This window comes from Engystomops pustulosus, chromosome 1 (assembly GCF_040894005.1).
Source record: "Engystomops pustulosus chromosome 1, aEngPut4.maternal, whole genome shotgun sequence".
In the NCBI taxonomy this organism is placed as follows: Eukaryota; Metazoa; Chordata; class Amphibia; order Anura; family Leptodactylidae; genus Engystomops; species Engystomops pustulosus.
In genome coordinates this window covers 168,268,324-168,282,688 of record NC_092411.1, presented here as the reverse complement: position 1 = coordinate 168,282,688, position 14,365 = coordinate 168,268,324, and the positions used below count along the sequence as shown (strand labels likewise).

General features: G+C 41.4%; 1 protein-coding gene across 11 annotated transcripts in view; it reads left to right on the top strand.

Annotated features, from left to right (window-relative positions):
* Positions 1–14,365, top strand: part of ADGRL3 (adhesion G protein-coupled receptor L3) — a 1,100,912-nt gene that overhangs the window by 154,383 nt on the left and 932,164 nt on the right. For all 11 annotated transcript variants that reach the window (XM_072113828.1, XM_072113827.1, XM_072113826.1 and 8 more), the window contains one exon: positions 13,914–14,100. In XM_072113828.1, coding sequence (XP_071969929.1) covers positions 14,046–14,100 — 55 coding nt within the window. In that variant the 5' untranslated portion in view covers positions 13,914–14,045. The remainder of the gene's footprint in view (positions 1–13,913; positions 14,101–14,365) is intronic.

Sequence of the window (14,365 nt, the reverse complement as noted above, 5' to 3'; positions counted from 1 at the left end):
CCTGTGTGTTCTGTATCCACTCCTGCTTTTGGCTATCTATCCTGAAGCTTTTCATCCTTCTGACAGATGAAATGAAGGGAAAACCAAACAGTGGCAACGTCATAGAGTGGTGGAGGGTGAAAACAGCATTATGGAAATCACAGGATGTTCCAGGGAGACATCGGTCAGTTGGCAGCAGCATGCGTAGGCTGCAGAGTGGCACAATGACAAATTATGGAGGTGGCGGAAACATGGTAGGCCACAAAGTGGCAAAATGATAAGAGAGTGGAGGTTGCAGCAGAAGCTTCAGCAGCAGCAACAGGAGGTCACAGGTGGTAGCAACATGGTGACAGCAACATAGAAAGCCACAGAGTGGCACAATGATATAGTGTGGAGGTGGCGGTAGCAGCAGGAGCCCACAGGTGGCAGCAACATGGAAAGCCACAGAGTGGCACAATGATATAGTGTTGAGGTGGCATCAGCAGCAGCAGCCGTAGGCCACAAAGTGGCACAATGATAAGAGTGTGGAGGTGGTGGCAGCAGAAGCAGCAGAAGCAACAGGAGGCCACAAAGTGGCACAATGATAAGAGTGTGGAGGTGGCGGCAGCAGCAGGAGCCCATAGGTGGCAGCAACATGGTGGCAACAACAGGGAAAGCCACAGAGTGGCACAATGATATAGTGTGGAGGTGGCATCAGTAGCAGCAGCAACCGGAGGCCACAACGTGGTACAATGATAAGAGTGTGGAGGTGGCGGCAGCAGCAGCAACAGGAGACCACAGAGTGGCACAATGATAAGGGTGTGGAGGTGGCAGCAGAAGAAGCAGCAGCAGGAGCCCACAGGTGTCAGCAACATGGTAGCAGCAACAGGGAAAGCCACAGAGTGGCACAAGGATATAGTGTGGAGGTGGCATCAGTATCAGCAGGAGCCCGCAGGGTGGCACAATGATATAGTGTGAAGGTGGCATCAGCTGCAACAGAAGTCCACAAAACCCTCAGCAGAGGAGGCCACATTGTGGCACAACAATGAAGTTTGAAATGAATTTGAATTCAAAGTATTCAATGTAAATTTTAAATTGTAGATTCGAGACGCCACATCCATTATACATTTTCCTGAAAATATCAGGTCTTTGACAAAAAAGAATTCCAAAGGTGGCACCAACAGCAGCAGCATGAGGTCAGAGGTGTGGAGGTGGCGGCAGCATGGTAGGCCACAGAGTGGCACAATGATATAGTGTGGAGGTGGCATCAGTATCAGCAGGAGCCCGCAGGATGGCACAATGTTATAGTGTGAAGGAGGCATTATTAGCGGAAGGAGTCCGCAGAGTGGTACAAGGATATCATGTGTTGATGGCATCAGTAGCAGCAGGAGCCCGCAGGGCTCTATGTGGATTTGACACGTAAATCTGGCTGTAAACTATAGCCCCAAAAAGGTATGGCAATGTGCATTACACAGATACCCTACTACTGACACTGTAATTTAAGCGAAAATCACTGTATAAACACTGTATAATCCACTGTATACGTGGATTTCACACGTAATTCTGGCTGTAAACTATACCCCCAAAAAAGTATGGCAATGTGCGTTATACAGATACCCCACAACTGACAGGGGCAGATTTACTTACCCGGTCCATTCGCGATCCAGCGGCGAGTTCTCTGCGGTGGATTCGGGTCTTCCGGGGATTCACTAAGGCAGTTCCTCCGACGTCCATCAGGTGTTGCTGCTGTGCTGAAGAGCATCGAAACGCACTGGAGTTCACCAAGCCATCGTGGGTGAAGGTAAGCGCGAGTCGAGCGTCACTTTTTCTTTTTTAAATGCGGCAGTTTTTTCGAATCCGTCGCGGTTTTTTACGGCCACACCCCCCGATATCCGTTATGTGCATGCCGGCGCCGATGCGCCATAATCGGATCGCGTCCGCCGAAATCCTGGGGGAATACAGGGAAAATAGTTGCAAAACACATAAATCTGTCTGTAAACTATAGCCCCAAAAAGGTATGGCAATGTGCGTTATAGAGATACCCCACCAATGACACCCAGTGAGAGGTCCACAAATCACTACAGCAGCAGCACTGCAGATGCATGAAAGTCAAACAGATTTCTTCCTATTCGATTTTGTCACTAAATAGAACTGCTATTTGGGGTATACAGATCCCCCTTAAAGAACAAGCAGGGATTGCAGCAAGAATCGTTACCGCACAGTACAGTAGCAGCAGCTAGACGCTACATGAAGTGTGAAGTGCCGAGATTGAAAATGGCTGGGTTTTATAGGGCTTGGTAACATCACATAAGCCTGCTGGTCGTTGATTGGCTTACAGGTCTGCAGATGTCATCGGAGGTGTTCTATTCTCCTTCTCAGAGTTCTCTGCCCCATGTAACACGTTGTTCTCGCGCCCATTTCGCTGAAAAAAGAGGGAGAAAAAAAACAACTTCGTTCCCACGAATCAGCATAAACTTCGGCTTTGTGACAAATCAAATTTTTCCTGCAATTCTAACCGAAGTTAGAATCTTTAGAATCGATTCACCCATCTCTAGCTATCATGTTCATAATTCCTTGATCAGTGTTTGGCTTAAAGGGGTATTCCGGGAATATGAACGTCTGATAGAAAAAGCCATAATGCTAAAAATAAATGAATGTAACAAAACTTAAAGTCATTAGTCACAAAATGGAACTTAAATAGCTTGATTTTATTATTCACAAAATGTTATGGCCTCTCTAAAGTTATCACCAAGATGGCTGCCACTGGAAACTACAAGTCCCAAGATCCTCCAGTTCTCAGTAACTCCTCCTACCTCTTATGCTCTGCTCCCAGTTATGATCTAACAGGTTTTCTTGCTCTGTTACCATAGTAATGATGTGTAACTGCAATCACCAAAACACTGGCCATACTGGATGCACTGCAGCCAACCGACTACAGCCAAACATAGTGGTGATCACATGACCTGCCCAGGCAGGTGCAGGACATGTGATGTGGATATGTAACCAGCGGCCATCTTCTGTCCTGTGTATGCTCTGCAATGGACCGCGCAGAGGAAATAAACGGACTGATTAAAGGGCCAGTAACATTTTAATTCTTCATTACAGTCTGTCATAAGCATTTTTCTTCTAATGGAGGCAAAATTTTAAATAACAACTAATTACATATAAGCTTATATTGTAAGGACCCATTTGTATATGAATTATGCTGATTCCTGGAATACCCCTTTAACTGAAAACTTTGCTGCTTAACTTAGCTGCTTCCCATCAATCAGCTTTCATTCCCTAGCAGTAATGGCTGTGATTGGCCAGGCAAGACTCATGACCCAGCAGTATGAGTTGGGATCACATGTCACAGCACCATTACAGCAAAGAGAGCCAGGTAGATGCTACAGCCGGAGATAGGAACATTTATATAGGGACCGTGAAACATTTAATAATTTCTCCTTTTCAGGGCAGGTTGGTACTGCCTACTCTCTGGAGACTGTAAGGGACAAGTAAAAAATGTAAACAATTTTCCTTTTCAGGGCAGTGTGAAGAACTGCATATATATGTCAATTCTATCTTATAACGCAGTGTGAATAACTGTGCGTATATCCATACTGTCTTACTAGGAAGGGAGGGAGAGGAGACTTTTTTTTGAGGAGCAGCTAAAAGTTTTAAATCATTTCCCTTTTCAGGGCATTGTAAAGAACTATGTGTGTATACCCATGCCGTTTAATAACACAGGGACATTGACTGCGTGTGTTTCACATACTGTCATAGTGCTGTGACAGTAACTATATTTGTATATCCATACTATCTTATAGTTCGGAGACAATGTGTGTATACTCATATTGTATTATACTATAGTGACAGTAGCTGTATGTGTATACCCATACAATCTTATAGGGCAGTAGCATCAATTGAATGTGTATTGCGTACAAGCAATGCTTCAAGTTTCATCAGATTGTATCCAACCCGCTCTTATTCCTTCTTGTGCTGCCACTGAACCCTCACTGTCTAGAGGTGGAATCAAGGATGTTATGTTTTGCTTATAGTGGGGATCCAGCAGGGTTGCCACCCAGTAGTCAGCACAGTTGACTATGCAGGCAACTCAGCATTTGTAGTGCAGGCACTAGAGCGGTTTAGCTAGGCTGTCCTTGGAAGGAGGCGTTTCCTCCTACTCTGAATAACCCCCAGCCACGTTCCAGTGATGCCCATAAGCTGTGCTGGGTGCCAGCAATTTGCATTGGTGTTTAAGGCTCTATGTTATGCAGGGTCAATGTACCCTAAGACTAAACCCACTTCCCAGATGCCCCTGCCAATTAACCCAGCTGACCTGTCAAGGGTAAACAACTATTTTATATTCCATACCCCTGCCAAAGTTCAAACACAGAGACAAAAACAAGACAAAAAATAAAGGTCAAATACAGGTCAACACCAAGAGGACTGAGCAGTATAAAATCACTAGGCAAAACAGATAGTCAATAGAGATGGGCGAATCGATTCTAACTAATCGGAATTCAGTTAGAATTTCAGGAAAACTTTGATTTGTCATGAATCCAAAGTTTTTGGGGATTCGTGGGAACAGAGTTTTTTTTCCTCCTTTGTTACCAAAATGGGCTCAAGCACAAGGTGTTACATGGGGCAGAGAACTCTGAGAAGAAGAAAGGAATACCCTTGATCACATGTGCAGACCTGTAAGCCAACCAGCGACCGGCAGGCTTATGTAATGTCACATAGCCCTATAAAAACAGGCAGCCATTTCCAATCTCGGCATTTCACAGTGCACGTGCTGTCTCCAGCAATGTTGTATATCTGGACTTTTCAAAGGCATTTGACACTGTGCCGCATAAAAGGTTGGTATATAAAATGAGACTGCTGGGAATAGGGGAAAATCTGTGTATTTGGGTAAGTAATTGGCTTAGTGATAGAAAACAGAGGGTCGTCATTAATGGCACATTCTCAGATTGGGTTGAGGTTACCAGTGGAGTGCCACAGGGGTCAGTATTGGGGCCACTTCTATTTAATATTTTTATTAATGACCTTGTAGTGGGTTTACACAGTCAAGTTTCAATATTTGCAGATGATACTAAGCTGTGTAAAGGAATAAATACTGAGGTTGATAGTTTAGCATTACAGAGGGATTTGTGGAAGATTGAGGAGTGGGCAGGGAAATGGTTGATGGGGTTTAATGTAGATAAATGTAAAGTTATGCACTTGGAATGCACTTGCCATGGAAACAAAAAGTATAATTATGTTTTAAACAGTCAATTACCGTATATACCGGCGTATAAGACGACTTTTGAAGACAGAAAAATCTTCTGTCTTCTCTGGGGTCGTCCTATACGCCGGTAATCGTCTTATACGGCGGCGGTCCCGGTGCATGGAGAGGGCTCACGGGCTGAGCCCTCTCCATAGCCGGTAAGTCTTTGCTGCATATTGCTAGCACCGATCGCGGGTGTTTGCACAGCGATGGCTGCCGGCAGCCTCAAAAAGCTGCCGGCAGCCTCAAAAAGACATCGGGGCCAACGGAGGGTGAGTATTTTCCCCCCGATGTCCGCGCTGTGCTGTCTTCAGTCTTCCGCGCCGTCTTCTTTCTTCTGCTGGGCGCCGGCATGTCTTTCCCCGGGTCGGCGCCTAGTATGACGTCAGCAGCGGCGCGTCATACTAGGCGCCTGCCGGGGAAGATCAATGGCGGCACCCAGCAGAAGAAAGAAGACGGCACGGACATCGGGGGAGCAGCGCCGCACATCGGGGCCACCGGAGGGTGAGTATATAAGTTTTTTTTTTTTTTTTAATGCTGGGCAGTGCTGTATACTACTGGGGGCAGTGCTGTATACTACTGGGGGCTGTGCTGTATACTACTGGGGGCTGTGCTGTATACTACTGGGGGCTGTGCTGTATACTACTGGGGGCAGTGCTGTATACTACTGGGGGCTGTGCTGTATACTACTGGGGGCTGTGCTGTATACTACTGGGGGCAGTGCTGTATACTACTGGGGGCTGTGCTGTATACTACTGGGGGCTGTGCTGTATACTACTGGGGGCAGTGCTGTATACTACTGGGGGCTGTGCTGTATACTACTGGGGGCAGTGCTGTATACTACTGGGGGCTGTGCTGTAATGGTAATGTTGTTGTTGTATGCCTTATGTTTTTGAGCGACAGTTTTCCTGCTATATACCTGCATGTCATAAGAATTTACATTAAAAAAAGGACCATGTCAAATTCAAATCTGTTTTTTTTTAAATTTTTACCGGTGTTTTGTATGCGTTGTAAAAGGGGTAGTCTTATACGGCGAATATATCTTAAACTCTATATTTTAAACAGGAAAGTAGGGGGGTCGTCTTATACACCAGGTCGTCTTATACGCCGGAATATACGGTACTTGGTAAAACTTCAGCTGAAACTTTGGGTTCTGGTGGACGGTAAACTTAATTTCAGTGACCAAACCCAGGGAGCTGCTAATAAAGCAAATTAGTTTTGCCCTTATACAAATCCCTGGCCAGACCACACATAGAATATTGTGTACAGTTTTGGGCACTAGTGTATTAACCCCTTAATGACCGCCCTATCGGGTTTTTACGGCGGTCATTAAGGGTACTTCTTCTGATGCGACGCCTTTCTACGGCAGCGCATCAGAAGAAGTTTTCGGGACACCGGGTCTCGCTGGTGCCGGTGTCGGGCTGTGATATCACAGCCCAGACCCGGCACTAACACCCGGGATCGGAAAAACTCCGATCCCGGGTGTTTAACCCCTTGCACGCCGCGGTCAAGCATGACCGCGGCGTGCAAGTGTTTCCCCCGTGGATCGGACCCCCCCGGTGTGCTTACCGGGGGATCCGATCCCTCCTGCCGCTGCCCCGGGTTCCGACGAGTGACCCGGGGCTGTCGGCTCCTCTTCTCACCGGGTCCTGCCTTCCTGGCAGGACCCGGCTGTAAGTAACTGAGCATGCGCAGCATGCTCAGTTACTTTCACTATACACTGCAATACAAGTGTATTGCAGTGTAAAGGCTTGAATAAGCGATCGGATGATCGCTTATTCAAGCCAAGAAGTAGAAAATGTAAAAAAGTAAAAAAAAAAAAAAATTAAATCTTTTTATAATATAATTAAATAAATAAATAAAATAAAAGTCCCATAATCTCCCCAGTAACACATAAAATGCAAATAAAGTATATAAAACACAAAACACGTACATATTTGGTATCACGCGTCCGTATTAATCTGTACAATAAATCTAAATCAATATTGAACCCGCTCGGTGAACTACGTAAAAAAAAAACTCGAAAAACTTCCCATAATATACAATTTTTCATCAAACACCATCACAAAAAATGTTCTAAAAAGTGATCAAAAAAAGTTACGGTACCTAATATGATACGACTGAAAAGAACAACTGTTTTCGCAAAAAATAAGCCCTCAACCAGATCTGACAACAGAAAAATACAGAAGTTATGGCCCTGAAAAGTTGTCAATAGTAAAAACAATGCGATTTTCTCCAATATTGGTTTTGCTCAGGAAAATTGAGCAAAATAAGAAAAACTATATAAATGAGGTATCACCGCGTCCGTATTAATCTGTACAATATATCTAAATCAATATTGAACCCGCTCGGTGAACTACGTAAAAAAAACTCGAAAAACTTCCCATAATATACAATTTTTCATCAAACACCATCACAAAAAATGTTCTAAAAAGTGATCAAAAAAAGTTACGGTACCTAATATGATACGACTGAAAAGAACAACTGTTTTCGCAAAAAATAAGCCCTCAACCAGATCTGACAACAGAAAAATACAGAAGTTATGGCCCTGAAAAGTTGTCAATAGTAAAAACAATGCGATTTTCTCCAATATTGGTTTTGCTCAGGAAAATTGAGCAAAATAAGAAAAACTATATAAATGAGGTATCACCGCGTCCGTATTAATCTGTACAATATATCTAAATCAATATTGAACCCGCTCGGTGAACTACGTAAAAAAAAAAACTCGAAAAACTTCCCATAATATACAATTTTTCATCAAACACCATCACAAAAAATGTTCTAAAAAGTGATCAAAAAAGTTACGGTACCTAATATGATACGACTGAAAAGAACAACTGTTTTCGCACAAAATAAGCCCTCAACCAGATCTGACAACAGAAAAATACAGAAGTTATGGTCATGAAAAGTTGTCAATAGTAAAAACAATGCGATTTTCTCCAATATTGGTTTTGCTCAGGAAAATTGAGCAAAATAAGAAAAACTATATAAATGAGGTATCACCGCAATCGTAGTGAACCAGAGAATAAAGATAAAATATTATTTTTACGTTACGGTGAGCGGGGGGGGGGGGGGGAAAGCTCACAATCCAAAATAAAAATTGATGATTTTGTTTGTGTCCCCCTTGAAATAGTTAATAAAATGTCATGAATAAGCTTTAGACTCCCAAAATAAATTATTTATACATTGTATCTCATCCCATAAAAAATAAGCCCTCATATGATCGCATTACCAAAAAAAATAAAAATGTATAGGTCGTACAATGTGACAATACAAATCTGCTGTGGACGGCGCCTCCATTCATTCTATGCTCGGCCGTGCGCCCGTACAGCAGTTTACCACCACATATGGGGTATCAGTGCACTCGGGAGGAATTGGGCATCAAGCGTTGCAGTGCGTTTCATCATTTAATTTATTCTGAAAATGTCAGTTTTGGCCTAAATGAATGTATTTCCAAAAAAATTCCATAGTTTCTAAATCGCAGGTCCATATTTTTTAACCCATGTGAAACACTTAAAGGGTTAATGGACTTAATAGAAGTTGTTTTACATACGTTGAGGGGTGAACTTTCTATAGTGGGGTAATTTATGGGGTTTTACTATTATTTAGGCCTCTCAAAGTCACTTGGAAGCCGAGTTGTCCCTCAAAATGTGAGTTATGGCAATTTTCATGAAAATAAGAAAAATCGCACCTAAAGTTCTGCACCTCATAACATCCTAGAAAAATGACCGGAAGCATAAAATATCATCCCAACATAACGCAGATATTCTGTAAATGTTAATTATCAAACTTTTTGGGTAGTTTTACTTCCTGTCTGGAAACCAGAACATTTCAAACTTGGAAAATGAAGAATTTTTACAAACTTTTGCCAAATTTTCACTTTTTTTCAGAACGAAACGCAAAACTTTTGTAACTAACATGAAGTACAATGTGTCACGAGAAAACATTCTCAAAATCACCAGGATATGTTAAAGCGTTCCGAAGTTATAACCAATTATCGTGAGACATGTCAGATTTGAAAAATCGAGTCTGGTCATTGAGCTGAAAACTAGTGTCGGTGATAAGGGGTTAAAAGGACATACAGTTAGGGCCAGAAATATTTGGACAGTGACACAAGTTTTGTTATTTTAGCTGTTTACAAAAACATGTTCAGAAATACAATTATATATAATATGGGCTGAAAGTGCACACTCCCAGCTGCAATATGAGAGTTTCCACATCCAAATCGGAGAAAGGGTTTAGGAATCATAGCTCTGTAATGCATAGCCTCCTCTTTTTCAAGGGACCAAAAGTAATTGGACAATGGACTCTAAGGGCTGCAATTAACTCTGAAGGCGTCTCCCTCGTTAACCTGTAATCAATGAAGTAGTTAAAAGGTCTGGGATTGATTCCAGGTGTGTGTTTTTGCATTTGGAAGCTGTTGCTGTGACCAGACAACATGCGGTCAAAGGAACTCTCAATTGAGGTGAAGCAGAACATCCTGAGGCTGAAAAAAAAGAAAAAATCCATCAGAGAGATAGCAGACATGCTTGGAGTAGCAAAATCAACAGTCGGGTACATTCTGAGAAAAAAGGAATTGACTGGTGAGCTTGGGAACTCAAAAAGGCCTGGGCGTCCACGGATGACAGTGGTGGATGATCGCCGTATACTTTCTTTGGTGAAGAAGAACCCGTTCACAACATCAACTGAAGTCCAGAACACTCTCAGTGAAGTAGGCGTATCTGTCTCTAAGTCAACAGTAAAGAGAAGACTCCATGAATGTAAATACAAAGGGTTCACATCTAGATGCAAACCATTCATCAATTCCAAAAATAGACAGGTCAGAGTTAAATTTGCCGATAAACACCTCAAGAAGCCAGCTCAGTTCTGGAAAAGTATTTTATGGACAGATGAGACAAAGATCAACCTGTACCAGAATGATGGGAAGAAAAAAGTTGGGAGAAGAAAGGGAACGGCACATGATCCAAGGCACACCACATCCTCTGTAAAACATGGTGGGGGCAACGTGATGGCATGGGCATGCATGGCTTTCAATGGCTCTGGGTCACTTGTGTTTATTGATGACATAACAGCAGACAAGAGTAGCCAGATAAATTCTGAAGTGTACCTGGATATACTTTCAGCCCAGATTCAGCCAAATGCTGCAAAGTTGATCGGACGGCGCTTCATAGTAGAGATGGACAATTACCCCAAGCATACAGCCAAAGCTACCCAGGAGTTCATGAGTGCAAAAAAGTGGAACATTCTGCAATGGCCAAGTCAATCACCAGATCTTAACCCAATTGAGCATGCATTTCACTTGCTCAAATCCAGACTTAAGACGGAAAGACCCACAAACAAGCAAGACCTGAAGGCTGCGACTGCAAAGGTCTGGCAAAGCATTAAGAAGGAGGAAACCCAGCGTTTGGTGATGTCCATGGGTTCCAGACTTAAGGCAGTGATTGCCTCCAAAGGATTCGCAACAAAATATTGAAATAAAAATATTTTGTTTGGGTTATGTTTATTTGTCCAATTACTTTTGAGCTCCTAAAATGTGGAGTGTTTGTAAAGAAATGTGTACAATTTCTACATCAGATATTTTTGTTCAACCCTTCAAATTAAACAATTACAATCTGCACTTGAATTCTGTTGTAGAGGTTTCATTTCAAATCCAATGTGGTGGCATGCAGAGCCCAACTCGCGAAAATTGTGTCACTGTCCAAATATTTCTGGCCCTAACTGTAGTAGAACTGGAATGGCTGCAGAGGAGAGAAACCAAGATTATTAGGCCAATGGGGGGACTAGAATACGATGACAGATTACAAAATTTGGGATTAGTCAGTCTAGAAAAAAGACGGCTGAGGGGAGACCCCATCACATTGTACAAATACCTAAATGGCCAGTACAATGATCTCTCCAAAGATCTAACTAGGCCTGCGGTCAGGACAAGGGGCCACAAGGAGGCGGTTCTACCATAGACAGGGATTCTTTACTGTGCGAGCAGTGAGACTATGGAACTCTCTGCTGCAGGAGGTTGTTATGGCGTATTCTTTGTACATGTTCAAAAATATCATGGGTTATAGGGAAAAATAACATTTGTTTAATTCTTTAAGGTTGGACTTTATGGACTTGCTACTTTTTCCAGCCTTATATAGTATGATACTATGAACCATCAGGACCATCCTAACAATGTTCATTTTATGATCAAACAATACATGAGGTTAGAGAGAGTTGAGGTGCTATGTTGACCTATTTATCTGACAAAAAATAGCAGAAGCTTAACTATGAGCAACTTAACAATTTTCACATCTTAACATATCTGGAGATCAAGGAAATATGTATACCTAGATGCAGACAAAGTGGGAACCTAGGGTAAGTTGAAAATTGTTCTTGATATGAGGAGTCCTAATTGGCAAGATGATCTGTGGGTGGAGTGAGGGTGTTTCAATATTGTATCTTCAAGTAAATATTTAACCTATGTACCATGCTATATTCTCAGCAATTCATGATTGTACAGCAACTTGCTTGATGTGCATTTCTCTCCTTTATTGTTCAATAAAAATCTTTGCTGAAAACAAAAAAAAACCTTATAACTCTTCAAGGCATTTCAGTTTAGCACACAACTCCTTCCTTATTTTCAACTTTGATAAAAATTAAAGTTTTACATTTTTTTAAATGATAAAAAAAAGTTGGCAAAGAAAACCTCGTACCTTGGAGGGTCTACAGCAAGTAAATGGCACAACAAGAGGGAATTAGTTTAAAATTCCAATAGATGGAATGGACAAAAAAAAGTTATTGTGCCATTTTTTGATGGGCTTAATTTTTACAGCTTTCACTGTGAACTGCAGATGATGCATCCCCTTTACTCTTTGGGTTCAGTATTATTGTGAAGATAACATATTTATATACAGTTGTCTCGTTATGTCATATAAAAAAGAAATTCAAAATCTTTGCTTTAAAAAGTCATCGGTTGCCATATTAGTATTATTCTTAAAATTTGGTGTATGGAGCTGGGAAAGGTGGCATTTTCTTCCATATAAGTTGACATTTTCATTGATACCATTTGGGTATGACCTTTTGTTACCTTTTTATGGAAATTTGTATTGGCAACAGTCTAACATTGTCAATTAAACTTTTTTTGTGCAATAAGGATTTATTCAAATGTATCATGAAATATTGTATGAATTCATACAATTAAACAGTAGAAACAAAGTAACATGTATGTTATCCATCTTGTATCATGGGAGAAAAATGAAGAGGCACAATCATTAAACTGCCCTGAACTGAGATTTCTCCATTAAGTGGAGGACCTTTACACAGGACCAGATGTGTAAAGCAGTAAGCCTCCCTTGGCAGATCACACTGGTAATTTTACAGTATTAGGCTACATTCACACTGCCGTTGCCCGCCATACCGTAGCACGGCGGGGAGATGTAGGGATGTATGGCGCACGGCGCTGTAATACGGGAAAAGATAGGACATGTCCTATCTTTTTCCCGGGTACAGAGCGGTACGGTGCCGCATGTGTCATGCGCCCATTGCCGTCTATGGGTGACGTATATTGGCCGTTTATATGTCGGCCGTATATGCGTCCCCCTTGCGGCAGTGTGAATGTAGCCTTAGTGTGATTTCTAGGATCAGTCCTGATACATGGTTACACAAATCCCATATTTCATTAACTTCATATATAAATAGCATAAATAAATGACACAAGACAATGTTTTTATTGGAGAAAAATGGCCACGATGTTGGCCGAAATATTAATAAATAATTTCCAACATTAAAATAATAATAATAATATTAATGAATATTAAATAATTAAAAACTGTTACTTTAAAACATTAAAACATTCAATCATATAATAAATATATATTAAACTGAGTCTCCCCAGCATGAGCTGAGAGACCAAACCCCCACTAACAAACAATCGCAACAAGATTAAGTGAATCAATTAAGGGCGGGTTGGGCGGGCCGCTGCTCTCTGAAGGTCTTGAAGAACTGGCCTAGAAACCCAGGTGACAGCTCCTTATATTTATAAGTAAGGGAGGCCAGCTGCCAATCAGCTGACCGCCTACTACATTTTACCTGGAGACAGGAATTCCTTTGACCCAGCTGATTACCAATCACAGCTGATCTGCCTAACCACCAATCAGGTGGCAATAAACTTCACACAAAAAAAGAGCGGCAAAATCCAACTCTGACAGAAACACATTAACCCTTTCATGAACATATCAAGTAAAAAACAATATCTCCAGGGATTGTGTTACCATGTATCCCCTTCAAAATAATTTCAGGGGCCCCCATGCATTATGTTATGGCTAATCAAGACCATTATACTTGTTTAACATTGTTAACCTGTAAAGTAAGGAGAGTCTTTTAATTTTTATGAGGTAGCTTGTAAAGACAAACCCATGAGTGTATTAAAAACAAAAACAGTCCAATCTGTACAATGACCACCTGGTTTTGGATTCAAAATCTGCCTGTGTGTATATCTATCCTTATGAAGTAGATCCTGAAAAGCATAAAATAAAATGCTCGAAATATATCAGTTTTAAAAGGGTAAAGAATAAAGAAGAAATTATAAAGTAAAGATTGTTTGTAAACATTTACTTTTAATAATGCTAGCCCTTTTAATGCTAATTTTAGAAATATATCTTGTTTTTGGCTGATTTTAAATTCACAACATCTGAATAAATTCATCACACTTTTCTATTTCTCTGTTTTCTCTCAGGTCCTTGCACCTTTCCGACGATCAACTTGTGTGGCAACTTTGTCCTTTAAAAAACGATAATTTCATCTATAGCAGAAGGAAAAGTTACATAGGGGAATTTCCTGGCCTTACCTTCAATTATACCTCACAGCAATGTCATCATTAAAGTTGTTAATTTGCTTCAAGCTGATGATAACATTAATTCATGGTAAGAATTTTAGTAGACTTTTGGACATTTTTAATGTGGTACTATTACTCCTTTTGTGACTGTCTGCTTAGTACAGTAAACTTACTCTCTTTGAGGCCAAGTAAGAGAGTGAGAACCTTCAGTTGTTGATAACTTTTATTGGCTTTTAATATTACAAAAAAATTGATAAGAGCTGAATAAGTGACAGGACGCATGTCCCGGGATGCAGAGCTAATTTATCCTGCAAACACCTGTTTACCTGCTTCTTTTTGGGTACTCACAAGTA